This window comes from Chrysemys picta, chromosome 9 (genome assembly GCF_011386835.1).
Source record: "Chrysemys picta bellii isolate R12L10 chromosome 9, ASM1138683v2, whole genome shotgun sequence".
In the NCBI taxonomy this organism is placed as follows: domain Eukaryota; kingdom Metazoa; phylum Chordata; order Testudines; family Emydidae; genus Chrysemys; species Chrysemys picta.
Genome location: NC_088799.1, coordinates 43,337,261 through 43,363,972, shown reverse-complemented (window position 1 = coordinate 43,363,972; position 26,712 = coordinate 43,337,261). Strand labels below are relative to the sequence as shown.

The window sequence follows — 26,712 nt, the reverse complement described above, 5'->3', positions numbered from 1 at the left end:
GATTGTGATTGTTCATCTTTATGAGTTAGTGAAGATAATCTTTGGTCAGATTGTTGTTCATCTTTATCAGTTGATAAAGGTAATCTTTGGATCGATCGGTCTTCATCAGTTGATGAATAATCACCTTCAATGCATTGCTTAGAGTTTTCTCCTTGATTGTCGACTTTTTTTAAAATACTTTTTTGAAGTACGAGATAGTTTTTCTAATCCTTTTTGCTGTTTCTCTTTGTTGCCTGTAGGCAGCACCAGAAAGTCGTTTTCGTCCCGGCATTTTAGCCCTATAACCACTGGCACCGACGCGAAACGGAAATTAGCACGAATGGCGCCGATAGGGCAGCACAGTACACGCACGTAATCGTGATTTGAGTGACCGTGTCACAATGTGACATGATATTTTTCACGTCACACTCCTACTGCACTACTGTACTTGCAGTAGGTAAGGCGCTAGTCATTGGGGCGAGAGAGCTCCCCACGAGCTCGGATACACACTGGACCCCAGTGCTGAGGCCGCCCAGCTGGGAGCCCGAGGGGCATGCAATGGAGAGAGCTCTGTGGCTGGAGGAGCCAAGGAAGAGATGCTGTCCCTCTCTGCCAGGTCGCTTACCCCCTGTAGGAGAGGAGGCAGAAGGAGACTCCAGGCACTGGAGTGCTGTGAGGAGCTGGAGAGGGAGGCAGCAGCTTCTGGGGCTCCAGCAGGCAGAAGCTCCCCAGGGGTCCTGGGGACCCTCCCGCCTGGTTCGACTCTTACCTTGCTGCGGATCTGGCCTGAGGTGGAGTCATCTCCAGTCACCACCGCTCCCAGGGCCGGGGTTGGGGCTGCTGCTGGATCCTAGCACTGCTCATCCTTGGGCTTCACCTTGGCCCTGGCACAAGCTGGGCTCAGCCCGGGCTGCCGTTCCGCTCCCCTCTCCTGGCAGGAGGCAGCGCAGAGAGGAGGAGGAGGCAGAGGCGGGGACAAGCTGAGGAGGAGCGGACTGCCCGGGCGCCATGTTCCCCCGTCCTCTGCAGCCGGAGCAGGGCCGTGCTACCAGCTTCTGCCTGAGGGGGGGGGCGCTGCCCACGGGAGAGCGGAGCTAACAAGCTGAAGAGTGGCCCGTCCTCTGCAGCCGGGACAGGGCCGCGCTACCGGCTCCCGCTGCCAGCGCCCACCCCCCAGGCGGAGCCGGTAGCACGGCCCTGCCCCGGCTGCAGAGGATGGGCCGCTCCTCGGCTTGTTCGCGCCACTCTCCCACGGGCAACGGCCACTCCTCTCCCCGCCCGGGCGGGAGCCGGTAGCGCGGCCCTGCCCCAGCTGCAGAGGATGGGCCGCTCCTCGGCTTGCAGCGGCGGGGACAAGCCGAGGAGGAGCTGTCTGTCCTCTGCAGCCGGGGCAGGGCCGCGCTGCCGGCTCCCGCCTGAGGGGGGTGGGGTGGCCGCTGCCCGCAGGAGAGTGGCGGGGACACGCTCCCCACTTAGCCGGCTTCGTGCCCCGTCGCACCCGGCAGCAGAACAGGATCCAGCCCAGGACGCTGCTTGAGGTGTGGCCCCAGCATTTTGCCGCCCCAGGCACCTGCTTGTTTACCTGGTGCCTAGAGTCGCCCCTGGCTACACTTGCAGATGTAGAGTGCTTTGAGTTAAACCAGCTTTCATAGAGTGCAATAGGGAAAGCACTGCAATCTGTCCACACAGACAGCTGCAAGCGCACTGGCGTGGCCACATTAGCAGCTCTTGCAACAGCCACAGAGAGCAGTGCATTGTGGTAGCTATCCCAGCATGCAAGTGGCTGCAACATGCTTTTCAAATGGGGACGGCAGGTGGAGTGTAACAGGGAGTGTGTTGTGTGTATGTGGGGGGAGAGAGAGTGGGTTTTGGGGGGGGGCTGAGAGCATGTCAGCATGCTAGCATGCTGTCTTGTAAGTTCAGACTGCAGCAGACTCCCTATCTCCCCCCCTCTCTCTCTTACACACACACACACACACACACACACACACACACACAGAGCACTCCACAGTAATGGTTGCTTTGTCTCAGAGCAGATAAGCATGCTGGCTGTCTGAAACAGAGCTTTCAAAGAGCATAGCCGCATTCCTGCAGTGATTACAAAACAATGACAAGAGTGGCCACTTGACTTAAGGGGATTATGGGAGGTTTCCAGAGGCTGATCAGAGCGCAGTAATGCAACACCTCGTTCACACTGATGCCCGGGCGTTTCAGCCAAGGCGCACCAAGCGTTAATCTTCTCGCCGAGGTGGAGTACCAGCACTCTAGCTCTGTAGTCAGAGCACTCTATGTGCCTTGCCAGTGTGGACAGGGAGTGAGCTAGGGCACCCAGGGCTGCTTTAATGCACTCTAACTCACAAGTGTAGCCAAGCCCCCAGAGTGTATGGTACGAGGGCTCTAACCACTGACAGTAAATCACATGAGAAGCGTCTGGTGTGTGACATTACATCATTGTCCCCAATGTCCCTGGGATTTCACTACATGCTGATAATGCTAATTTAACATTGTAACACAAGGCACATAATCTAGTAGTACAATGAAGGTCACTGTAGTGAGCAAACCACACATTTGGTACTGACAAAGAATATTTAAACACAGCAGAGCAGACAGCCTTACTGAAAAAAGAACCAGTTAATCTGGGATACGTCTGCATCATGGATTTAGCAGTAAGCTCACACTGCTCACTGTCTGGAGCGGAGAGGAGCACAAGCACATTTTCCCATGTGGGGGTAGGGAACCATCCATTACTAAACAAGGGAGCTTGTGTCCCTTGGCTTTTACCCAAGTATTCTAGTGAACAGGCTGCACAGCACAGGGATAGAGAGAGGCAATCTAAGCTAGCGGGCCTGAATAATCAACCTCGCTGAATTTGGTTTGATCTGCAGGCATGCATGCACTGAAGATATTTCTAAGTCCCTGCCAGCAGACAGGGCACTGAAATATACAAGAATTCCTGTTTTCTGATCAAACAGGCTCTTTGGTATGGTTCAGTGCTCTGCCTGCTCACAAGAACAGAGCAGAGGAGCAGCATGCGTGTACAGAATGTCAGACATCCTGAGCATCTCTGACGTACTGTCAGGGCAGTTCCATGGACATGAAGTCACGTTACAGGCTGATTGGCAGAATGTACTTAAAATTAAGGCAGATACAAAAACCCTCTCTCTTTGTTTGGGGTTTTTCTTTTAATTTTAAACAAACAGACAGCAAGCTTAAGGGAGAAAAGATCAAGATCAACAGTGTCCTGTTTAACTATTTACGAACTCATATAGCAGTTGCACCTATGGGCCAAACAGGTCAGGGCTCAGTTGTGCTAGGCGTTGGACAGAATCTGTGAACATAGTGAGTTACAGATCCAAGGTCTAAAGAATATAAAAATGGGGAAACAATCAAGTAGATCAGGTGCTAGGTTTTGTAGGGCCTGATACAACGTGCAGGGCCTCAGGTAGACTTCCATAAACCGGAGCACACATCTGGGATGGGAGGGTTAGACAGCTGAATAGGCTGGGTTTGCAGCACTTGGAAGAGTGGGGTCAGGGTGCTTCCTATTACTGAAGGGAAAAGGGGGGGAGCAGAGAGAATCAGCTGGATAGGGAGGCTTCCTGCAACTGGGAGGGGTTGGACCTTATGGAGTTCTTTAAGGTGAGGAGTGTTGCCAGGCTATTTGAGAGGGGGAAGTCCTGGGTACAAGCTACGGCGGTGCTGACAAAGCCAGGCTCCCCCAAAAGCATGGGGATTTATTGCGGCGGCAAGTGCAGCATGTGCCTGGCCCAACAAATAAATATCTATCTACAATGATTTTTAAAATAATAAGCTCTTTGGGGCAGAGACTGTCCTTTTGTTCTGTGTTTGTACAGCACCTAGCACAATGGGATCCTGCTCCATGACTGGCCTGCTAGGCACTACCACAATGCCAATAAATAGTCATAACAATACTAATACACACATGCCACACTCACAGCGTGCACCAATCTGTGTACTTGAAATGGAAACTGAAAATGGGGATGAAGCTCCCCAGCAACACAGGAATAGCTGGCAAGTTGCAGGAAGGGAAATAATATCCATTTCCTTACAAGTGCATCAAGCAGTCATACATGCTTCCTCGCTGAGCCCCAAGAGAGGGAATGCAGCAAATCTGTACTACCCCTTCTCGTTAGGCATGCTTCCAAGTGAGTGGCTGTTTGCATCACAGAGCTCGGAGGGTTTGCACGTTTCCTGTACATTTGCACCACACATAAGGCTGCAGAAGGAAAGGACATCTGGCAATACAGAATAGGGAAGGATGCATAAAGGGAAAGGAGAAACAGAATACAAAGTCCAACACAGGTTTCTGCTAATAGGGGATCAGCAGAGTATTGCAGAGACAGAACATTCATCAACTCACATTACAAGGCAGCCATGCACTCTAGGTTTCCGATGCCTGATGTAGAAGGACTCTAACATGACTCAATCCTCCTTGGGTGGGAGAATGATGGAGCAAAAATTGGACTTTATGAAGGCAATTTTTTGGACTGAGGTTGAAGTAAGAAAAAGCAGAACCAAGAGAGGAAGCTTGTCAAAGCTCAGACGTCCTTGTGGAAAAAAGAGAGGTGGTAGGGTCAGAAAGATGGATTTGTAGAAAAGGCACAGGACAGAGTCAGGAGCCTTAGATTCTATTACTGGCTCTGCCAGTGAGTTTACGAGTGACCCTGTGCATGTCCTTAACCTTTCTGTGCCTCAGTTTCCCCCATTTGATAACACCTATATCTCAGGAGGGTGGAGAAGTTTAATGAAAGAGGAGATTTTCAAAAGCACAAAGGGCAGTTAGGAACCCAACTCCTACTGACTTTCCATGGGAATTGTACACTTAGGTGTCCTTTGTGCCTTTGAACATCTCCCCCTAAATGTGTGTAGCATGCTTTGGAATCTTTGGCCTAGAAAACTAGAGTATTATTAACAAAGCACAGTAATGGCAACCATTTAGCCTGGTCTTTAGCTTTGCTTATGAATACTGCATCAGGATTATGAAAAAAAGATATCAGGTTTGATCTCTCCTTCCTAATGACCGTGTGATGGGGATGATAAATGAAAGTGAAGGAACGGAAGTTGTGTCATGTCACACTTTACACCTTTCATAAATCATATCCCACCTGAGTCCTCTAGCTGAGATGGATTTAACTCCTGCCCTTTTCTTGTACCTGTCTCTTTGGCTTTTAAAATAGTTCTGTCTGCCTTATTTTGTCAGCTGCTGCCAAGAGATCAAAACATGAGACTTTAACAACGTCCCCAGAAAAGTGTTAAGGGCATTCAGACCTTCAAAGCTTATTGCTTTTTAGTACAGCACTCTATTTCCACCAGAATGGCATTTAATTACATAGACGAATTATTATTTATCACTTTCTCCTGAAATCTTCTGCGTGGGATTCAAGACATTCATTCCCCTTTCATTTTGGTGTGATCTGCAATTACTTTAAAATAAACACATATTCCTGTTGATAATGCAATACTAAAATTAGCTAAGGTCAAACACGCTTGTATGTAGTCAGCTGTTTAATGGACTTGTCTATATACCAACTCTTTTCTTTGCTTTTATACATTTGTGTGCTCTTCAGATTTGGAATCCTTTGTCCTAGATTTATCAGGGTTTAATGGGTAAGAGAGACTGCCTGACAAATGTTCTAAATATGCATCCCAAAAGTGGGGCAGATTTGGGGGATTAAAAATAATAGAAGTTATTTTGACATTCTAAACTGAATTGAAGGTAAGGAGTAGCAACTTAGGAGAAGCAGCTTGAAGTGGGATGCAGCTTTAAGAGGAAACTCTACAATCAATAGATAATCTGAACGGCAGAACAGCATCTTCAGAGAGCTGTTTGTTGTTTTAAAAGAACAGTCTGCATTCTGGAAGTGTAAGGTATGGTAACAGAACTATAAACACCACAAGCAGACTGCAAACCTTGAGAGCACACAGCAAAATAAAATTCTGGAAACAAATACAGATTTACACAATGGTGCAATTTTCTAATTCTGGCAACCAAAGGTCAGTGTCAATTATGGGAAGAGATAAACGGGTCAAGCTTCCTGTATCCAAGATTTGCAATCATCATTGTGTGTCCAATTTCTCCAACATTAGCAACCACTTAATGGAATTTTAAAAGGTCTGTATGAAAAGCACCTTTGACGACTTTGGGAAGAAATAAAATATACTTAATTTCTTGTGAGTCTTCTAGCCACGCTGTGGTGCATATAGCAGTGATGGTCAGACCTCAAAAAAGGTTCAGAAAAGCTCTAACATACTTACAAAAATTTTTTAGATCATCTTCCTAAGGAAAAAAAATGCCCCAATCTCCACGTCAAAATGCACCCCGCACCTTCCTTCTAACACCAAAGCACACTTCCCTTCCACCAATCCTCCAGTCCATTGCCTTCATACCATGAGACTCTGGCAATGTAACTGTGCATTCAGTATCAGTGCTTTCCATATTTAGAGGCATTACAGAGTTCAGGGAAGTACCAAGGAGTCATCTGCACCATAGGAGCTCAAACCAAGTACCTCTGGGGGGAAGGTAACAGCTAACAGTGGAATAGTCATCCAAGCAGGGCTTTAGAGCTGTGCCCCGGCTCCACTCCAGCTCCAGGCAAAAACCTGCAGCTCCACTGTGCCGAAGCTGCTCTGCCCTCCAGCTCCAGGCTCCGCTCCAAAGCCCTGCATCCAAGGTTCGGTGTCAGAGAGGGGCAGCAGATTACATACAGGGATCTTAAGGAAGAAAATCTAGTGGGATGCAGATAAGGAATGAGCTGATGAATTAATGGGGGAGGAGAGGTAAATATTTTTTAAAGGCAAATTTAAGAAGGCTAAGATCTATAGTAGCTGAAATTTCTTCTGAACCACTTCAACAATTTTCCACAGTAAAAAGGTTTCCTGGTATATGGGGATAAGTGCTCCTGCTTTTTATCATCAGAATTGGTTGTAAGCAGGTAGGAGAGGCCAGTGAAATAAACAGAAATGGGAAGTGACATATAAGCAGGAGACAGTGTCTTGAATATGGCCAGGGGTGCGAATCAGAGGTGCCATACTGCAGCAATATTATGAAGGGTCCACGAACATCATTTCCTGTAGCAAAACAAAGAATCTGGACATCTTATGGACTGTGAAGCACTTTTAATGCTCTGATTTAGAAACGAAAAAATATTGCATCATGGTTTCCAAGGCAACCAGTTCTTCCTGTGCAAAGCATTTATACAGGGTGTTTGTACAGGGCCCCAAAAGCAGCATTTCCACTGAGAACACAAACAGTAGCTTTTTGACTCAGAGGTGTAGGAGACAAAAATTATATGCTATAATTAACAGACTATCACATTTAAAGACAAAAAGGTCACAATTAATCTAATCACATCTTTAAACAATAAAACCCCATGTGACTAGAAACAAAATTTAACTGCCTGTTTCTAGCCTTTTTGCAACAATGTGAATTAGAATATCAACATTAACTGCTAATGAATTAAAACACAGCTTTGCTGCTAGATGACAAAAATAGAAGGATGTTAAATATGCAGCTTAATGTGTGTGAGCATTCAGAGTTCTGTGATCATGTTTTCATTCTCTCCAACCAGTAAAAAGGGGTATTCAACCTCTTTCCCCCAACCTGTCCTTTCTTCAAAGATTCGGGGAACCAAGAGACTGTTCCATTTTCCCCCTTAGTGAAGGTTAGGGGATATTTGTTTAATTTATATAAATATATATCTTTGGCAGATGCATAATAGCTTTCAACTGAAGTTCTTCCAGCTTCCCTCATGGTTTCCCAGGAGGAAAACCATGTAAGGCATTAGCAGCACTAACAAAGCCTATTCTGGTAAGACTCTTAGCTAGATTTCCAAGCCCAAGTAAAATAGAAGTGAAGACAGAAGAGAATAAAGGGTTGTGGTGAAGACTTAGGCACAAATTTTCAAATCTAAGTGCTTACAATAAGGCTCCTAAGGCCATATTAAAGCATTCAAATAAAAGTGGCCTGATTTTCATAAATCAACAGGAACTGCAGGCACACAACAACTCTGAAAAATCAGGCCAGGTTTTTTTTTTTTAGATCCTTAGGTATGGATTTATGAGCATGACTTTGCGCACCCAGGTTTGAGAAATTTGTCCTTTACAAAATGTGAAAAAACCCTTATCTAGTACATGCAAACAAGGAATCAAAACTATTCAATGCCACAAAAGCAAAAATAAATACAGATCAGGCAGCTATTTGCAGAGACCTTCCACTGAGACAGCCTGCTAATCTCCTTGCAAATACAAATGCCACAATGGATCATGTAAAACTCAGACAGAGGGCTTGTCCACATTTAAAATACTACAGCAGCACAGCTGCAGTAGTGCTTCAGTGTAGACACTATCTACGTCACTGGATTTTTCACACTCCTGAGCGACGTAGCTAGGGCAACCTAATTTTCCAGCATAGACAAACCCAGAGAATACCAGCCTTTTTTTGTCTGACTGTACAAGTAATGCCAAAACAAAAGCCACGTAGGTTATTGACTTATTATGATGGGCTAATGAATTTTACAAAAGAAGAAAAGGCTCTGCAGTCTTGTTTTGGAACAGACAACATTCCAAAAAAACCTCCCACCATCAAAAGGTTTTGCATTTCCTCTGAAGTTATTCATCTCTACTAGTGTTTTTGAATCCTGGGGGAATTTTTTATTTTGTACATTAGCAATAGGGCATTTCATTATTTTGTTGTATCAATGAAGTTAGTAATGCTTTCCCCTTAGACTCCAAGTCCCATTAGTTCACGCTTCAGGTCCAAATAAATGTACAATTTAAGAACAATACCAACTTTTTGAGCTTCTGTAAAGATATAGGCTGAGATTTGCAAAAATGATTAATGATTTTAGATGCCTCTGTTTTTCAACATTCAACCTGAGACACACTAAAAAGGGGCCCAGCTGGGGCCACTCCTACCCCCAACACTGCAATGGAGACCCTCCCCCAAGTACAATGTGGGGGCAGTAGATCTCGGGGCATCTCCCCTCCTCCCCACCATGTGGGTTTAGAAGAAAGCTGCAAAGCAGAGCCAGCCAGAGGCTCCAGCTGCTAAAGGAAGAAGTGGCCAAAGCAGAGGCCTCTGGTCCTTTGGGGTTAGGGCTGCCAGGCATCCAGTTTTCGACTGGAATGCCCGGTCGAAAAGGGACTCTGGCGGCTCCAGTCAGCACCACTAATCGGGCAGTTAAAAGTCCAGTCAGCAGCATAGGAGGGCTAAGGCAGGCTCCCTGCCTGCCCTGGTTCCGCACGGCTCCCAGAAGTGGCCGGCATGTCCAACTCCTAGGCGCAGGGGAGGTACCACGTGCTGGCCCCACAGCTCCCATTGGCTGGGAACCATGGCCAATGGGAGCTGCAGAGGCGGTGTCTGCGGGTGTGGGCAGTGCGCAGAGCCCTCTGGCCCCTGCACCTAGGAGTTAGACATGCTGGCAACTTCCAGGAGCTGCAGGGAGGCAGGGCAGCCAGGGAGCCTGCCTTAGCCCCACTGCTTGGCCAACCGAGAGCCGCCTGAGATAAGTGCCACCAGGCTGGAGCCCGCACCTCAAACCGCCTCCCACACCCCAACCCCCTGTCCCAGCCCTGAGCCTCCTCCTGTACCCCAAGCTCCTCATACTCAGCCCCACCCCCAAGCCCACACCCCAGCCCTGAGCCCCCTCTCCCACATGCAAACTCCCTCCCAGAGCCTGCACTCCACACCCCCTCCCACACCCCAACTCCCTGCTCCAGCCTGGAGTCCCCTCTCGCACCCTGAACCCCTCATTTCTGGCCCCACCCCGGAGCCCACATCTATAGCTGGAGCCCTCGCCACCTCCCAACCCCATGCCCCTGCCGGTGATGGCTGGGCTCTGGGAAGGAAGATGTGTGAGTGTTTGTGTGTGTCTCTGTATTGTTACAGCCATATTTGCTGACAGGTATTTTGAAATCTATTACCAAAATATTTGAAACTGGCGTGATTATTATTATTTTGACAAATAAAACTTGCAGAATGTTAAAATATTGTGTGCAGAATTTTACTTTTTTGGGCAAATAATTTTAAATGTTTTGGCACAAAATTCCCCCAAGAGTATGACTCAGGTTAGCAAGGAGCCAGGACCCTGACCCTAGGATCCTGTTAGGAGGGTAGGTCAGAGCCCAAGTCCCAGTCCAAACCCTCTCAGTTTGCAGTGTGGACACAGGTCAAGGCACAGACCCGAATCAGAAGGTCTGCGTAGTGCAGTGTGGATGCATTAGCACGGTTGAGACACCTGGGTCCAGCAATTGTAAGCCCAGGTTTATAACACAGAATGGATGATCAGGCACAGGCCTTGAAACACCGAGTCCACAAGCAGGTTTACAATGCAGCATAAACAGGGCCGTGGAGAATGTACTACAGTTTTGACTGGATTTCTGTGCCCTGTGCTGACTGGCTGTTTGCTCCAACCATCCCTCTCCCCCCACTCATAGTCTCTTCACCTCAGTGTTACTCCTCTTCCCTGTGCCCCTCCACCCCCATCCTTCGATGACCCATCTCCCTTCTCTTAACTGATCCCCCTCCTAACTAAATCCATCCAAAAAACCCCCACAAAATTATGGAGCATGACAATTGCTGCCGTCACACTGTTCACTCTGCTTGTGTGTTTCTCCGCCCCGCCCCAGTCTGTCTTGTCTACTTAGACTGTAAACTCTTCGGGGCAGCGACCATCCTTCTGTTCTGCAATTTGTCCAGTGACAGCAAATGGGGCCCTGGTCCATGACTAGGGCTCCTAGGAGATAGGGTCATACAAATAATAAATGGAACCAGATTTTCAGATTCTAGTGTGCTCAGTGCTTTGTGAAATTCGGAACCCTTTAAGATGTCTTCAGTTGGACACGAAAAACCATTACTCACTTCCAGAAATCTTGGCCATGACCCTGTTATAGGGCCATGCCACTTGGATCACGTTCCTGCGGCAAGCCGCAGTACGACCAGCATGCCTGCCTCAGGTTCCCTGAAACAGTCCAGTCTCTTAGTGCCCCTAGCTCTGGTTGGGTTAATTTATTACCAAAGAAAGCCCCCTTCGCCACCCCCATGCACACAACTCCTCCCAACTCCATTGTTCCAACACATTAAATCTAGCCCCAGTGTCCCCCCACCATGCCTTGGCATTTCCCACCTTACCCAGCTCTCCAGTGCAACCCCAGCGTCCACCACCAGGCACACCCCAGTTCTCCAGCACAGTCCTTGTACCAGAACATGCACTCCAGCTCTTCTGACTGGAGTGAAACCCCACTCTTCCCTGCAAGAATCCCTACAGTCTCTCTGCTGGGAGCATCCTTGCCAGGGAAGCATCCTTCACTCCCCCTGACCCTCCCATGGTTCCTCTGGGTCCAGCTCTCTGGCCCTGAAGATGTCAGTGGGTAAGCTCCTCCACTGCGACTCTTCTGCCCTCTCCAGCCCCTAGCTTGAGCTCAGAGCCAGCAGGCTCTCAGACCCCTACACTGCCACTTTTCATTCAGTGGAAATGCTCCTGGTGAGGATGCGGACGCACCCCATCGACAGAAGGAGGCTAGTGTGGACATCAGCCACACTATGTTAGGTCGACTTAGGGCTGCAGTGTAGACATGCCCTGACTCTCACCAGGACTCTCCAACTCACTGGGACTCTCCCTGACCTTTTACAGCCCCCAGGTGCTGCCCTGCCCTCTTAATTGGCCGAACTGGGAGCATTTGTTCTGTCACAGAGGAGTTGGACGTGCTTCAGTTACAAGGGCCAGCCACCCTGTGAAAGACCCTTTTTGTAATTCTCTGCGTAAGTTACACTGACTGCAACAGGATCTGAAAAATCTTGGCAAAATAAGTCTTGCACTAAAAAGTTTACCGCACACAGGAATTGTTTTCGGTTTTTAAAAACCCAGTGAGACAAACTCAGTCTTCTCAGGTTTGTTATTAAAAGAGTCTTGGGAGTTAGGAGATTAGGTGATAGCTCACTAATGATCTAGACAGCATAGGAAATAAAATCAGGGAGTTTTTTTTTCTTTTTTTTAAGTTAGAACAGTATTTGCCAAAACTGATGACTCTGTGAGCTAGAATGTATGGCATTAGAAAAAAAAATACCAGTCTCTCAAAGGAAAATAAATCTTCCCTCTAACTTCATGCATGTGCAAACAAACAGCAAGCACAAAAACAGATCACTTGCAAAAATGAATCTTCCTTAGAAAGGACTCAGTTAGATTTTTTTTCTGATCTACAATTAGTATTTTCTTGAATAGAAAAACTGCCCTCACTTGAGCAGCAATATATTATTATAATCAAAACAACTGACTCCTGAAGAAGTCATTGACATATGGATAGATAAAAATATACAGTATATACCTATCTTTCTATGACAGAGGAAAAAGAAACTTTTAAACAAATGGGGGGGGGGGGCAGCAATAGCAGTGTTGCTATTATATGGCTCCCAGACCTCATGGAGAGGTGGTGATCCAATTAACACCTTTATGGGATTGAAAACAAAAGGCTTAATTTGACTTTGGGTTGATCACAGTGTGAGATTCACTATTCTACATGTCCCTTTTGAGAGATGGCTTCCTCTTCAGTGGGCATGGACAATCACAACAGCCGTGTTCTACTAGAACCAAAATAACATTGGTCACTAGTGGATGGCTCAGGAATGCAAGAGACAGAAATGTCATGGGAGCTGGTCCCAGCCAAAGGAGGGAATTCATGTCCAGATGAGATAACTGAATAACCATTAACCTCACTGTGTTCAGAAAATATACAAAGCTCATCTCTTCCACTTAGCTTTCTTGTAACAGTTTCTTCTCAAACATGTAGACAGACACACACCCCACTCACACAAACCACTACAAAAAATCCAACTACTAAACTTGTCAAGCTATTTTGCCTACAGGTAGGGAAAGGAGAGAGTGCTGTTATTTCTAAATACTTGGGAAGCATTCAAATACCACAATGACAGGAGCCATATAAGTACTGAGATAGAAATCTCTAATAAGCATTTCTATCTCAGCTACTTACTCCAGCTGTAATAATGCACGGTCATGAATGTAATGCTCAGAGAAACAGAATGACAGAGAGAGGTTTCAACAAGATATAACATGATAGATGTATTTTGATTATAGTTTATAACATAGGCTTAGAGAACCACAGGACTTTTATACCAGCAGAGACTACTCTGTGATAGAGTACTTAGAAATCTTTGTAGGGTGGAAAATACCAAAGAAACCCACCACAGCAGCATTCAAGTTCAAAAAGAGGAGCCTAGTTAAATGGAAATTAAAAGGAAGAGTCACAAGAGCGAAATGCCTGCCAGCTGCATGGAAACTTTTTAAAAACATCACAATAGACAAACTATATGTATACCCAAAACAAAATAACAACAACAGTAAGAGTACCCAAAAACCACCACTATGGCTAAGCAACAGAGTAAAACAGGCAGAGACAAAAAAGCATCCTTTAAACTTTGGAAGGCAAATCAAACTGAGGAAACTAGAAGAGAGCATAAACTCTGGCAAGTCAAGTGTAAAAGTATAATTAGGCAGTCCAACAAATTTGAAGAGCAACTAGCAAAAGACTCAAAACTAACAGCAATTTTTTTTTTTAAGTACATCAGAAGCAGGAAGCCTGCCAAACAACCAGTGAGGCCATTGGATGACTGAGGTACTAAAGGAGCACTCAAGGAAGACAGGGCCATTGCAGAGAAGCTAAATAAATTTTTTGCCTCAGTCTTCTCTGCACAGTACATGAGGAAGATTCCCACACCTGTGTGATTCTTTTTAGATGACAAATCTGAGGAATTGTCATAGATTGAGATGTCAATAGAGGTGGTTTTGGAACAAACTGATAAATTAAACAGTAATAAGTCACTGTGTGGGTCACACTCACCTCTCGCGGGCGCCCCCTGGCCAAGTGCATGTGCCTGCACACTCTCTGTTTGTGGTGGGTCTTCAGTGACTCAGCCCTCCGGCCGAGTCATACACAGTCTGCCTGACAGCTAAAAGCAACAAGTCCAACAGGGGCCTCTCTCAGTGCCCTCTGTGATGTCTCTCTCAGTTTGTCCCTGCTCCAGAATAAAGCAGTGCCCCAGAGCTCCTTCCCTGGAAGCAGTGTCTTCACCCTCTCAGGGCCTTTCTGGCTCCAGCTCTTCAGCTGGGCCACTACAGTTCCCCTTCTGGGCTGTCTCAAAGTCTAGGCCAGTTTCCTAGTGGTTGGTGATGGTGGGGAAGGGGACCCAGTCCCACCTTCTACTCCAGGTCCCAGCCCAGGAACCCTATAGATAGCAGCTGTCCGCAATGGCCCTTTAAATAAATTGTGTTACTGCTATAATTCCCTGGGCCACTGCCCCACGGTTCCCGAACATTCTTCACCCTTACCTTAGGGCCTTGTCCATGTGGAGTCCCAGCAGCCAGCCTGGAGCACCATCCACTCTCCTCCAGCTCTAGCAAGGAACTGAACTCGCTCTGGCCCTGCAGCTTTTCTTATACTAACCTGCTGGGCCCTGATTGGCTGCTTCACACACAGCTGCTTTAGGCATCTTGGAGGACCTCTCTACTCCCCTTTTCTGGGGCGGGGTGTGGCAGGACCTCAGGGCTAGTCCACCCGGTCACAGTCACCAAGACTAGATGGTATTCATGCAAGAGTTCTGAAGGAACTCACATATGAAATTGCAGAACCACTAACTGTGGTATCACTATAGCTAAAATCAGCCTCTGTATGAGATGGGTGGAGGATAACTAATGCTACACCAATTTTTTTTAAAAGGCTCCAGAGGCGATCCTGGCAATTACAGCCTGGTAAACCTCACTTCAGTACCAGACAAACCGGCTGAAACTATAATAAAGAACAGAATTATCAGGCACATAGATGAGCATGATCTGTTGTGGAACACTTTCAACATGACTTTTGTAAAGGAAAATCATGCCTCTCCAATCGATTAGAATTCTCTGAGGGGGTCAAACAAATATGGACAAGGGTGATCCAGTGGATATAGTGTACTGTCAGAAAGCCTTTGACAAGGTCCCTCACCAAAGGCTCTTAAGCAAAATAAGCAGTCAAGAGATAAAAAAGAAGGTCCTTTAATGGACTGGTTAAAAGATAGGGGGAAAGGGTAGGATTAAACATTTTTTACATTGGAGAGAAGTAAACATCAGTGTCCCCCAAGGATCTATACTGGTACCTGTGCTGTTCAACATATTCATAAATGATCTGGAAAAGGGAGTAAACAGTGAGGAGCAAAGTTGGCAGATGATACCAAATTACTCAAGACAGTTAAGTCTAAAGCAGACGGTGAAGAGTTACAAAGGGATCTCACAACATCGAGTGACTGGCAGATGAAAACAAAATAAAATGGCAGATGAAATTCAATGTTGATAAATGCAAAGTAATACACATTGGAAAACATAATCCGGAGTCTGAATTAGCTGTTACCGCTCAAGAAAGACCTTGGGAGTCACTGTGGATAATTCTTTGCAAACATCCACTCAATGTGCAGCTGCAGTCAAAAATAATTAAGACAATGTTATGAACCATTAGGAAATGGATAGGTAATAAGACAGAAAATATCATAATGCCACTATATAAATCTATGATATGCTGTTAGCCAAGATGGTCAGGGACGCAACAAAATGCACTGGGTGTCCCTAAATCTCTGACTGCTAGAAGCTGGAACTGGATGACAGAGAATGGCTCACTTGAAAATTGCCCTGCTCTCTTCATTTCCTCTGAAGCATCTTGCACCAGCCACTGTCGGAAGACAGGATACTGAACTAAATGGACCAATGGTTTGACCCAGTATGAACATTCTTATGTTCTTATGAAATACTGTCTTCAGACAGACTGGCAAAGAGCTTACTGCATCTCAAAAGGAATGTCTCAAACTTTAAAAAGAAAAAAAATCACTCTCAAGTGCCCTGGGAGGCGGGGGGGGAGGCAGCTGGATCACTATGTTCCACATAGAGATAAGCTTACTGCCTCTTTCTCATATTCATTCCACTCATGCCTATTAAAATTACTATCCCTTTCTGAGACACTCAACTAGATCCCCATGCTTTGCCACAATGCTTATTGTACTACTAACTTTTCAAGGGGAAAGGTATAGTGAGGAAGGGAGGTTAATGAAAGATCCGTTTTCATGCTAGTAACACACCTATTTACAATTTTGTATTGACTTGGAATCCTGTTCAGTTTTTAAAACGTCTACTAAGATTGAGGGTTCACTTTTAAGAAACCAAAATTCACAGGCTCAGAAAGCCTCTAACACTTCAGCCTACATCTCATTTGCTGAAAGAGATTCCCACGTTTCTAACCCCAGTATTATTTAGCACTTCTGTTAGAAATAGCTATTTTACCAACTTTTTTGTCCTCCAGTTTTAGCAGCAGCCTATATTATCCTTGATTAGAATATCCAGCAACAAGGTCTAAAATCCAATTAAGATCATATCATTCCATAAGAGTGGACCCCGCAGGAAATAGTTGCCTTCCCAATCCCAAACAGTGCCTTCCCAATCCTCCCACCTCTGCCCTTCCCCCCCACCCCAATACACTGGAAAGCTGATAACCAGAGACCATGATTGTTTTAAAATGTCAGATTCTGGTCTCATGACCACTGCAGCAAAATGAAGAGAAAGTTCTTTCAGCCCTGATGGATATGTAAGACTTGGGGATAGAGAAAAAACAAAACCAAACATATCTTCAAAGCAACATCTAATTTAATTTAAGTACAAACAACTTCAGAAGCTTGAACTCTTGACTCTAATGCTTGTAAACAAAATTAGATGAACATATTCAAAATAAACCTACTTAGATGTCACATGCTTGTGTTACTGTCTCTACTATCATATGACGTTTATTTACATCCCCTCTTCTTTGCTCCCCAGGTTGGGACTAAGATGTGCACTCAGTACACTTGTACTGGGTTCGATCTCAGAGGGCCCCCTGACAACTCAGTCTGAGTGGGCAGCATTGCGACCTGGCATACAGGGTCACAGCGCTGCTCAGGTTTGGCCTGGCCACCCCTCTGCCATGATGGTGCGGCAGACAGGCCAAATTTCAGTGAGTGCGATCGTGACCTGGCATACGGGGTCAGAGTGTTGTTAAGATTTGGCTTGGCTGCACCTGCATCATGACAGGTGGGTGCCAGGCCAAATTTGAGTGAAGAGGTGGAGGAACTGGGGGAGGGAAATTTCTGTAGTGCACAGGGCCCCCAAATTCTTTAACCCAGCACTGTTGTTCCACAAGCCATCCTGCATGGAAGTCACACACCAGAGCCTGACTCTCACTATATGAGGGCTGGAACCATACTAGCAGAATGACTTTGGCTAAACACGGTGTAACTGCTAGTTTAGACCTGGTGTTGAGCAGCTTTTACAACCAGGAAAAGCACAGTCCATTCCCATGTAGCCATCTAGGTTTTTATCTTGTGCTCATCACCACAGAAAATGTTGTATTAATTTAGATGGAAAATATGAGCTAAAGGTGTTAACATAACCCAGTTACTGTTGAACATTAAAACAGTATTAAACAAGGTCTAGCGTTTGGTAGGCAGAGACCTCAGCCTGTGTAATACCATGGAAAACACACCATTAAAATTCCTGTTAACCTTTTATTAAAGATACAGAAAAGAAGGAAAAACAGTTAAAGCATTTGAAATGTAAAGCATTAAGTAAGGCATTTTAACAACATTTCTTGTTCCCTTTCCCTTCAGCTGTAGAGCATTTCAGAAGGAAAACAAACCCTTGTTTGACAGTATCTTAGATGGCATTAAAGATGGTAATAACTAGGTAAGCGAAGAAATCAGTTGAGATGGACTACAGCTGATGTAGCTGCTGCTGTTAAAATCCAATCCCGTTTTATCTCTGGTAGTAATTATGAGTCAGCTAGAGCCAGTAAGGGTGGCAATGTCATCTGGATCCCTCTCTCTGGCCTGGTCTCATGAAGATACCTCTCAAGATCAGGCTGACAAAAAGGCTCAGGGTTGCAGGAGACATGGGGGATGGCATGCATGATGGTGAAGCTTGCTCCAGTAGCCTCTGTCTGTTTTTTCATTCTGGGTTTTTTTCCTTACGTTTTTCTCACAAAATCTCTTCCTTTTAAGAAACCACAAAGGGAGTGATGGGTGGAACAATCTATCCCCTCATTATTCTGTCCATTAGTTAGGAGGGATAGCTCAGTGGTTTGAGCATTGGCCTGCTAAACCCAGGGTTATGAGCTCCATCCTTGAGGGGGCCATTTAGGGATCTGGGGGGAAAATCTGTCAGGGATGGTACTTGGTCCTGCTGTGAAGGCAGGGAACTGGACTCGATGACCTTTCAAGGTCCCTTCCAGTCCTACACTTCTATGATTCTAATTCTGACATACCAGTTTTGGCTCATTAATTTACAGCTCCACATCTCTTGTTTTTAACAAGCATAATTTCAACAGTCCTTGAATCATATCAACTTGGCCTTTTTGTTTTGACTAATACCGTTATTTTATCTCCCTTTTGTACCTTTTCCTATCAACATTTGTTATTTAGGTTATTGAAACATCTTAAGAATTTTTACATACTTTTTACAGTACAACTTTGTTCAGGTAAACTCAATGACAAATAGTTGCAATTTGTCATTGGTAAGTTCAGGGGCAGAGCCACATCCAACTCTCCCTGTCTGGAGCATGAGGGAAAAACAGAAAGGAGAAGAAATCAGAGTGGATGTGGTGGCTTGATGTTCAGTCTCCGCAACAGGAGACAATGCTCACCTCACACTGTGGCACAGAGGACCTAACCTTCCGCATTTCAAAGTGACCTTTTGCTTTTTATTGGGAAATTTGATTATGGCAGTCACTGAAGTGGGGGAGGGTCATTATTGTGGGAGCAAAGAAATACAGTGCACCCAGGAAGAAAATCCCCAAGGCCCCATAATTGCCAGAAAAGGAATTTAGGCCTTTTTACACTGTTAACTCCTTTAGAGCCAGGTAACTCATGCTCACAGTAAGTACTCCCTGTTACTCCAACAGCCAGACCTATTCTTCTTGTGCTGGTTGTAATCATCATCAGAGCTGTCACAGTGGATGCTAGGTTTCAAAGTAGCAGCCGTGTTAGTCTGTATCCGCATCCGAAGAAGTGGGCTGTAGTCCACGAAAGCTTATGCTCTAATAAATTTGTTAGTCTCTAAGGTGCCACAAGTACTCCTGTTCTTTTAGTGGATGCTAGCAACTCTGCAGGGAGAAAATCAGGATGCCACAAAAGGAAGGTCCATCTGATATGAGGGAGGCCACACAAAAAGAAGGAAAGGATTTAGGCTCCATCAAGGGGTGCAGGATGATCACAGGGCAGCAGACATGGACGCACAATAAGCACGTCCAGCATCACACAGTGATGAACAGAATAGCCATGACTCAAAGCCCATGGAAGAAAACAGAAAGATTCCCATTGACTTCAATGGACTTTGGACCAGGCTCAAGATGAAAAGCATGAATAGGAATTCAAAATTTTAGGTCCCAATCCTGCTCCGATTAAATCAATGGCAAAATTTCCATTTGATTTCAATAGGAAAGGGATAAGGCTGCTAGTTCTTCCAATGCTGGATAATTCCCTACACCCACACCAAGTTAACACATTGCCCATTTTGTGTCAGGAAGATTTTTTTTTTTTAAACATTTAAAAATTTCCCCTTCCTTAATTTCATCCCATTACTTCCAGCTGTATCCCCCTCCTACATCCCCAGGTCCCTCAGGCCATGCTAAGTATTTCTGCTCCCTCTCTGTGTTTACAAATATTTAAAAAGTGTTGATTAGATCTGAGAGATATTCACCAATCTAATCATTAACAATGCTTTTCAATCTTTCATTTTAAATCAATCCCTCAAGCTCCTGATCATTTTATGACTCATTTCTGCATTCCCTTCAATTGGCATCTATCTCCCTAAGAAATTAAAAGCCCACAGCTGAACATATATTCCAAGTGCAGTCTTACCAGAGCCATACTGAGCACTATTGCCGTCCTGCTTGCTGACACCCAACACTACATTTGTTAGAAGTAGCATTTTGCTTCACACTCAGCAGAGTGGGGAGCTCAGCCACAGTTTCTGACCAAAGGCAACTGAACTGCAACCAGGCAAAAAGAGGGCTGGAAATTAGGAATACCTTCTTCCAATAGGGTTGCCAGGTGTCTGGTTTCCAACCGGAATGCCCAGTTGAAAAGGGATCCTGGTGGCTCCGGTCAGCACCGCTAACCGGGCTGTTAAAAGTCTGGTCGGCAGCACAGCAGGACTACAGCAGGCTCCCTGCATGCTGTGGCTCCATGCGGCTCCTAGAAGCAGCAGCATGTTCCCCCTCTGGCTCCTACATGTACGGGCAGCCAGGGGGCTCCGTGCGCTACCCCCCACCCCAAGTGCTGGCTGCAGCTCCCATTGGCTGCTATTCCCAGCCAATGGGAGCTGCAAGGGCAGCGCCTGCAAATGGGGCAGCACACAGAGCCGCCTGGCCATGCCTCTGCATAGGAGCTGGAGGGGGGACATGCCGCTGCTTCCAGGAGCTGCTTGAGGTAAGCGCCGCCCAGAGTCTGCACCCCTCACCCCCTCCAAACCCCTGCCCCAGCCCTGATCCCTTAACCCATAAACCCCTCGATCTGAGCCCGGAGCACCCTCCTGCACCCCCAACCCCTCATCCCCAGCCCCACCTCAGAGCCCACACCCCCAGCCCTCACTTCTGGCGCCCCAACCTCCTGCCCCAGCCCTGATCCCCCTCCCACCCTCTGAACCCCTCGATCCCAGCCTGGAGCACCCTCCTACACCCCAAACCACTCAACCCCAGCCCAACCCCAAAGCCTCAGCCCAGAGTCCCCTTCCATACACCGAACCCCTCGGCTCCACCCTCCAGCCCGGAGCCCCCTCCCACACCCGGAGCTGGAGCCGGAGCCCTCATCCGCTCTGCACCCCAACCCCCTGAGCCAGCCCAGTGAATATGAGCAAGTGAGGGAGGGTGGGGAGAGCGAGTGAGAGAGGGATGGAGTGAGAGGGGGGGTGGGACAGGGCAAGGGTGTTCGGTTTTGTGTGAGTTGAAAGTTGGCAACCCTATCTTCCAAACCCCCTTATCCCACTTTCCCATAAGAGATTTTTAAGAAACCCCTTACTCCAGATCTTGCACCATCCTTGTAGGATAGTTACCCATTACTACTGGGGTGGAGAGCTGAGGCCATCACAGTTTAGGTCTGTTAATCTTGAGTGCCTTTTTAAAGGCGGTCTAGACAAATCTTTTGACTTCACATGTGTGTCATGATCATACACAAACAAAAGACAATAAGCTGTTTTGTCATCAGTGTATTTGAAAATATCTGCATATATAACTGTACTTTTCCACTTCAAAATCAATCTTGTAGTCTGATTAAAACTTACACTGAAAGCAGTTAAGTATCTTGAAATACATTTTAATAAAAGATAATATAAGTCATTCCGCTGACTACATAACCCCCAAAGTGTTTCCACAGTCAGCAAGGCTGTTAAGAGTCTTCCAGGTTGTGTTAATGACAAGTAGATTGTTTTCACTACAAAATCTTCAAATATTGTGATTGCCTCAAAATTATGTGGATTTTCTGATTGAGTTTGAATGACAATGTCTCTCCAAATGAAACCAATCACCTCAACCGTGCAGCAGGGAAGTACAATGCTGCATCACTTGGGCTTGCTGTCAGACTCCTCATTTACTAACTTTTTATAATTAGGGGTCTCCCAAATTCATAGCCATGAAAACTGCATCACAAACTATGAAATCTAGTCTCCCTCAGGAAATCTAGTAACCAGCCACCCAGATCTGAAAACAGAGTGGACAGTGGTGGCTATTGGCCCAGTGCCCAGCTCTGAAGGCAGCATCACCGAAAGCAGCAGTGCAGAAGAAAGGGTAGCAATACCACGGCCCCCCTACTCCTTCCCCTATTGAATGATAAACCCCACTGAGTAAGTAAAAGTTGTTCCATTATACAACTTACTCACACAAAGAAATATGTCCTCCTTTTGGTCCAGTTAGCATGAGTTACACACACACACACACAAGATAATATCAATAAATATCTAATCCTTTAAAGTGTGGTTCTACTCTGGAAAGTGAAAGAAAAATACCACTCTCTCACATGCTCCCTATGTGCATTCATTGTCACAGACTTGGTGCTGCTAACTTTCAATTTGATCACAAATCTTGCAATATTTGGTGTTTTTCTTAAAGCCCCAACTGCTGGACTCCAGAGACTGCTCAAGAGTCCCAGCTTTCATTTTAAAAAACAGTATATTTCTTTGGGGCTGGAGGAAAAAAATAAAGCTTGAAAACATGACCCAAGTGCATCCTAAAACTCAGAAACCAAAAGGCAAAGAAAAATGACCCAATATTCGTTTTTGTTTTTGTTTTAAAGCTTGTGATTTAAGCCAACTTCATGATTGTTGAATGCTTGGCGTTGGTAACACTGCTGATTGAAGTAAGCTTTTGCTACTTTTTAACTCCTGTTTTCAAAGACCAGAGGAAGGGAAGATGGATCCTATTCTGACTCATGCAACATCAGCAAAATTATTAACTAAGTTCCAGTTGTAGAAATCTTTATTGTAGATGACATGCGAGCCAAAAGAGACCCACTTGATTTTCCAATTCTAGGTTGAGTTTTCAGGGTTGAAAGTTCGAGGGAGAAGGAGGAAGAGAAAAGAAATAACTCTTATTTGTGAACTGAGCAAATTGGATCCGAAAACCAGGGAGAGATCATAAATGGTCATACTTTATATTAAGGTTCCATTTATAAATAGCTTATAAAGGGTTAATGATTAATAGATATTATAAGTCTGTTACACACACACTAGCAATATGTTTTATGTACAGTTATAAGCACATCAGTAGGGGGTCAAGTATCAGGGGGTAGCCGGTGGCATCTGTAACTTTCACTCTATGCATCCGAAGAAGTGAGGTTTTTACCCACGAAAGCTTATGCCCAAATAAATCTGTTAGTCTTTAAGGTGCCACCAGACTCCTTGTTGTATCAGTAGGGGGTGTTAGAGAAGATCATGGTTTTGATCAACCTATTGACCTACTGGACTCTAAAAATTAAACAATTTATTAAACCACCTATTATTAATCCTTTATAAATGGAACCTTCATAGAGAATTCCACAATCCTGTTCTGGCAGACACTTTCCAGAGCCAGAATGCACTTCAGAACACCCAGCTTGGTATCAGCAGCATGGATACATTACAATTTTTCTCAACACAGTGGGATATCAGGATGTAATAAATAATCAGACTTTGCACACACTTTCAGGGAGGGGTATAAAATGTTGCTTAAATGACACCATCTGTTTCACAAGCATTTTAAATCAGATGGTGTTGTCAGTTAGGCTGGCCCTGATCCTGTAAGTTGTTCAGTTCAGGCAGACCCTCCACATGCACACCTGCATGGACCTTCAGTAACTTCCATCCCCCAAAAAACACCTTGCAGGATGAGCCCGTAACAGTTCATGTGATTAGAGGAGCACTTAAAGATTCCCATCCATATGTGACAATACTGACCTCTTCATTCCAATTGAGGGGTACTATATACACAGCCACTAGCATGCAATAAGCACGGCCAATTATCGCATTCCTTGGTTGGGACACATCAGTGTCAATTAGATCCCAGGATCCCAAGAACAACCTAGTACTCCCAAGAGGTAATAATACCCCCAAAACACTCTGTACCTGGCAGGATCCCAATCTACACAGGGCTCCCCCCACCCTCAGCTGATGCCTCCCTTTGTGTCCCTCCCACTTGTCGCCTCTGTGCAAGACCTTTCCTTTCTCAATCATCCATCACCGAAAGCAAATCAAAGCCAGCTAAGTAAATTCAAGTTGGGAACATCAACTCCTATCTTGGAAAAAATGAATAATCTGAACACAATTGTGCCATGCTCTTAGTTACACTTTATCACCACTTCCTCCCCCTTGCCAAGACCCCAGAATTTCCTCAAGGCCCCAGATTTTCATTTCTCCCACTCTCTTCTCCACACTAATGAAGAACTTCAATCAAAAGATGTTCTCATTTGATCATCATCCTGGAACAATTAGCCCCAGATCACCTCCACCCAAGTGAATGCCTAGGGCCAAAAGGCATTATTTGCTGCAATGTTTGTATTAATTGGTCTCATCTTGTATTTTTATTGCCCAAGCAGGACCACTCCCTACAACAGTATGCCCAGCTGCCTCTCAACATGCCCATTTCTCACCCTAGGACAAACCAATGTCCACAATGCCATACAGCTTTGTTCTTTTAGGGTGTCTGTTCATGCAAGAAAATGACAAGCATTAGCTACACTGAGCCCTCCCATTCCCCCGCCCCTGCAAAAAAAAAAAAAAAAAAAAAAGCTTACAGAGAATTCACATCAGGTCTAACTTGGTGTGGGCAGGGAGGTGAAAAATGGGTATAATTAATATTAAAAGCTGCCCAATGCTTCTGTTTTTCTTTTGCTACCATCAAGCGAACACCTGATGTCTCCCCCTCTCACATCCCAGCTTCTCCCTGATTGAGCAGTACAATTATAATCTTGTACCTATGTCATCACAATCTATTGCCATGGAACCGGCTGATGTCACAAATTCAACATTATATGACTTCAGGAACAGGTAGGAAAGAATGGGCCCTTGTTTCAATAGGCAGCCCTTTAACAGCAAACCTAAGTGAAGCCAGCTATGGGGGTGGGGAAGAACACGTGTCAGGTAAACGAGTCCAGATGTCCCAGTAACAAGTCAACAGTGTGCCAAGATCTGCTGATGTCTTTTTAATTCCAAGTCAATCTACCGTCCAGACAAAGGGGGCTGCAGCTCACAAGAGTCAAGGTCAGTTTCCTAAATAACAGGGACGAAGACATGCCCAGCCAGGGACGCAGGCTATCTGGAGATGGGTTTGGGGTGGTTGAAGGAGGAAGAGATCTCCCCATACAGACTCAGCTATATAGAAACAAACTAACAGAAAAAGCCCAAATGGTAAACGGGGCTCTGCTTGCCCAAATCTGGCTGTTTTATTTATGTTCCAGGCAGGCTTTGGAGTCGGGGCTATTTAAATCTCCAAGGGAAATGACAGCCATTCCTTCTAGGTAGGAGGGAAAACGTGCAGGAGAAAGATCAACAACAAGAAGAACGCGGCAGGACTGCAGCAAAGGAGTGGGGTGATACTGAGGAAGCCTAAAACTAAGCAAAAGCAGGCACCAGAGCCATCGCGAACATCATTTCTTGGCTCCTCAACACCACCAGGGCACTACTGCCCAGGGGATGGAAGAGAGAAACTGCCTTTGCAAGCAGGATTGCACTTTAAAAACCTCTGTAGCAAAATAAGAGACTTACAAACCAGAGTAGGAGGCACTGCACATTTTTTACCCAGCCAGCATGCACTCTCTGTGCCCCAGCTCGCTGCTCTGTCTCTCCAGCTCTGGGGCCTAAAGTGACCCACAGGCCCCCTTGGCCACCCAGAGTAGCAAAGCACAATGGGGGGGGGGCGAAGAGGCTCAGGGCTCCCCAGATTCACAATACACTGAGGAAGCAAGAACAGATACGTTCGATAGCGCTCCCCCCCCCCCCCCCCCCCAAAAAATAAAAACAAACACAGGACTCAGTGGGTTGGGAACTGGGTAGGGGATGGGATAACATATCTGGACACATACACACCCAGCTCATGGCAGGGGGGAGATAATGGGGGCTGCCTGTCTAGAGCCCCCAGCGCCAGGCTCACCGTGCATGGGGGTGGGGGTCAGTAGTGTGGAGGCGCTGCCCTGTCTGGAGCCCCAGCGCCAGGCTCACCGCGCACGGGCGGGGAGTCAGTAGTGTGGGGGCGCTGCCCTGTCTGGAGCCCCAGCGCCAGGCTCACCGTGCATGGGGGTGGGGGTCAGTAGTGTGGAGGCGCTGCCCTGTCTGGAGCCCCAGCGCCAGGCTCACCGTGCACGGAGGAGCCCCATACTCCAAGGCCGGACCGCCCGCAAAGCGGCCACCCCGGCTCCCCTGGCACCGCGGCGGCTGGAGGCGCGCTGCACCCTGCTGCTCCCCCGGCCCGGGGCGGAGAACAAGGGGCACCCGCTGGAGCCCGCGCCCCGACTCACCCCGCACGGAGGCAGAAGAATTTCCGAATTGGCCCCATCGCCCTCTGCCGCCTTCTCCGGCTTGAGCCCGGCCGCCGGCTGCGGGAAGCTGATCTTCACCATGGCTCGGCTCGGCTCGGCGCTGCGCCCCGGGACAGCCCGCTCACACCCAGCAGCACCAGCGCAGGCGCCGCAAGTCAGGCCCTGCAAGAGTTAATGGCCGCTCCGTGCTCCCCCTCCGGGGACCCGCGCTGGGTTGTGAAACTGGCCTCTCTGGGTGGAAACGGCGCCCCTGGGTTTCTGGATCCAGGGGATGGGGGAGAAGAGGAGCTCCTTCCTTGCAACACACCTACAGCGTTTCCCAGCGCGCTGGGTTTGCAGGGCGCCTTTTGCGCTGCAGGAGCTGATCGGAAGCACATACATGAAAAAGTTACAGCGTCTGCAACCGCTTGCCCAGGAACGCTTTAGCCCCCTTCCTCCTTTTGCCCTTTTCTTCCCTCCTAGTAATCCCCCTCCTCCCTTTCTGCATACAAATGACAAAGATTTGGGTCAGTTACATGGATAAAGTATTTCCCCCATCATGGCTAGAGTCATACTTGCCATGAATTAGTCCTATTACAACACACAACAGTGGAAACTGGACTTTGTTTTCTCACTTCAGCATTCCAGTTTTAAAACAAAAATTCTCATGCATTTCT

The 26,712-nt window shown here is 46.5% G+C and overlaps 1 protein-coding gene across 1 annotated transcript in view; it reads right to left on the bottom strand.

Moving 5' to 3' along the window:
- The window catches only part of ITM2C (integral membrane protein 2C), a 51,041-nt gene extending 24,579 nt beyond the window's left edge, over positions 1–26,462 (bottom strand). Inside the window, exon 1 of the mRNA XM_008165838.4 lies at positions 26,036–26,462. Within this exon, the coding sequence (XP_008164060.2) occupies positions 26,036–26,137 (102 nt within the window). The 5' untranslated portion in view covers positions 26,138–26,462. The remainder of the gene's footprint in view (positions 1–26,035) is intronic.
- Between the last annotated feature and the right edge of the window lie 250 nt (positions 26,463–26,712).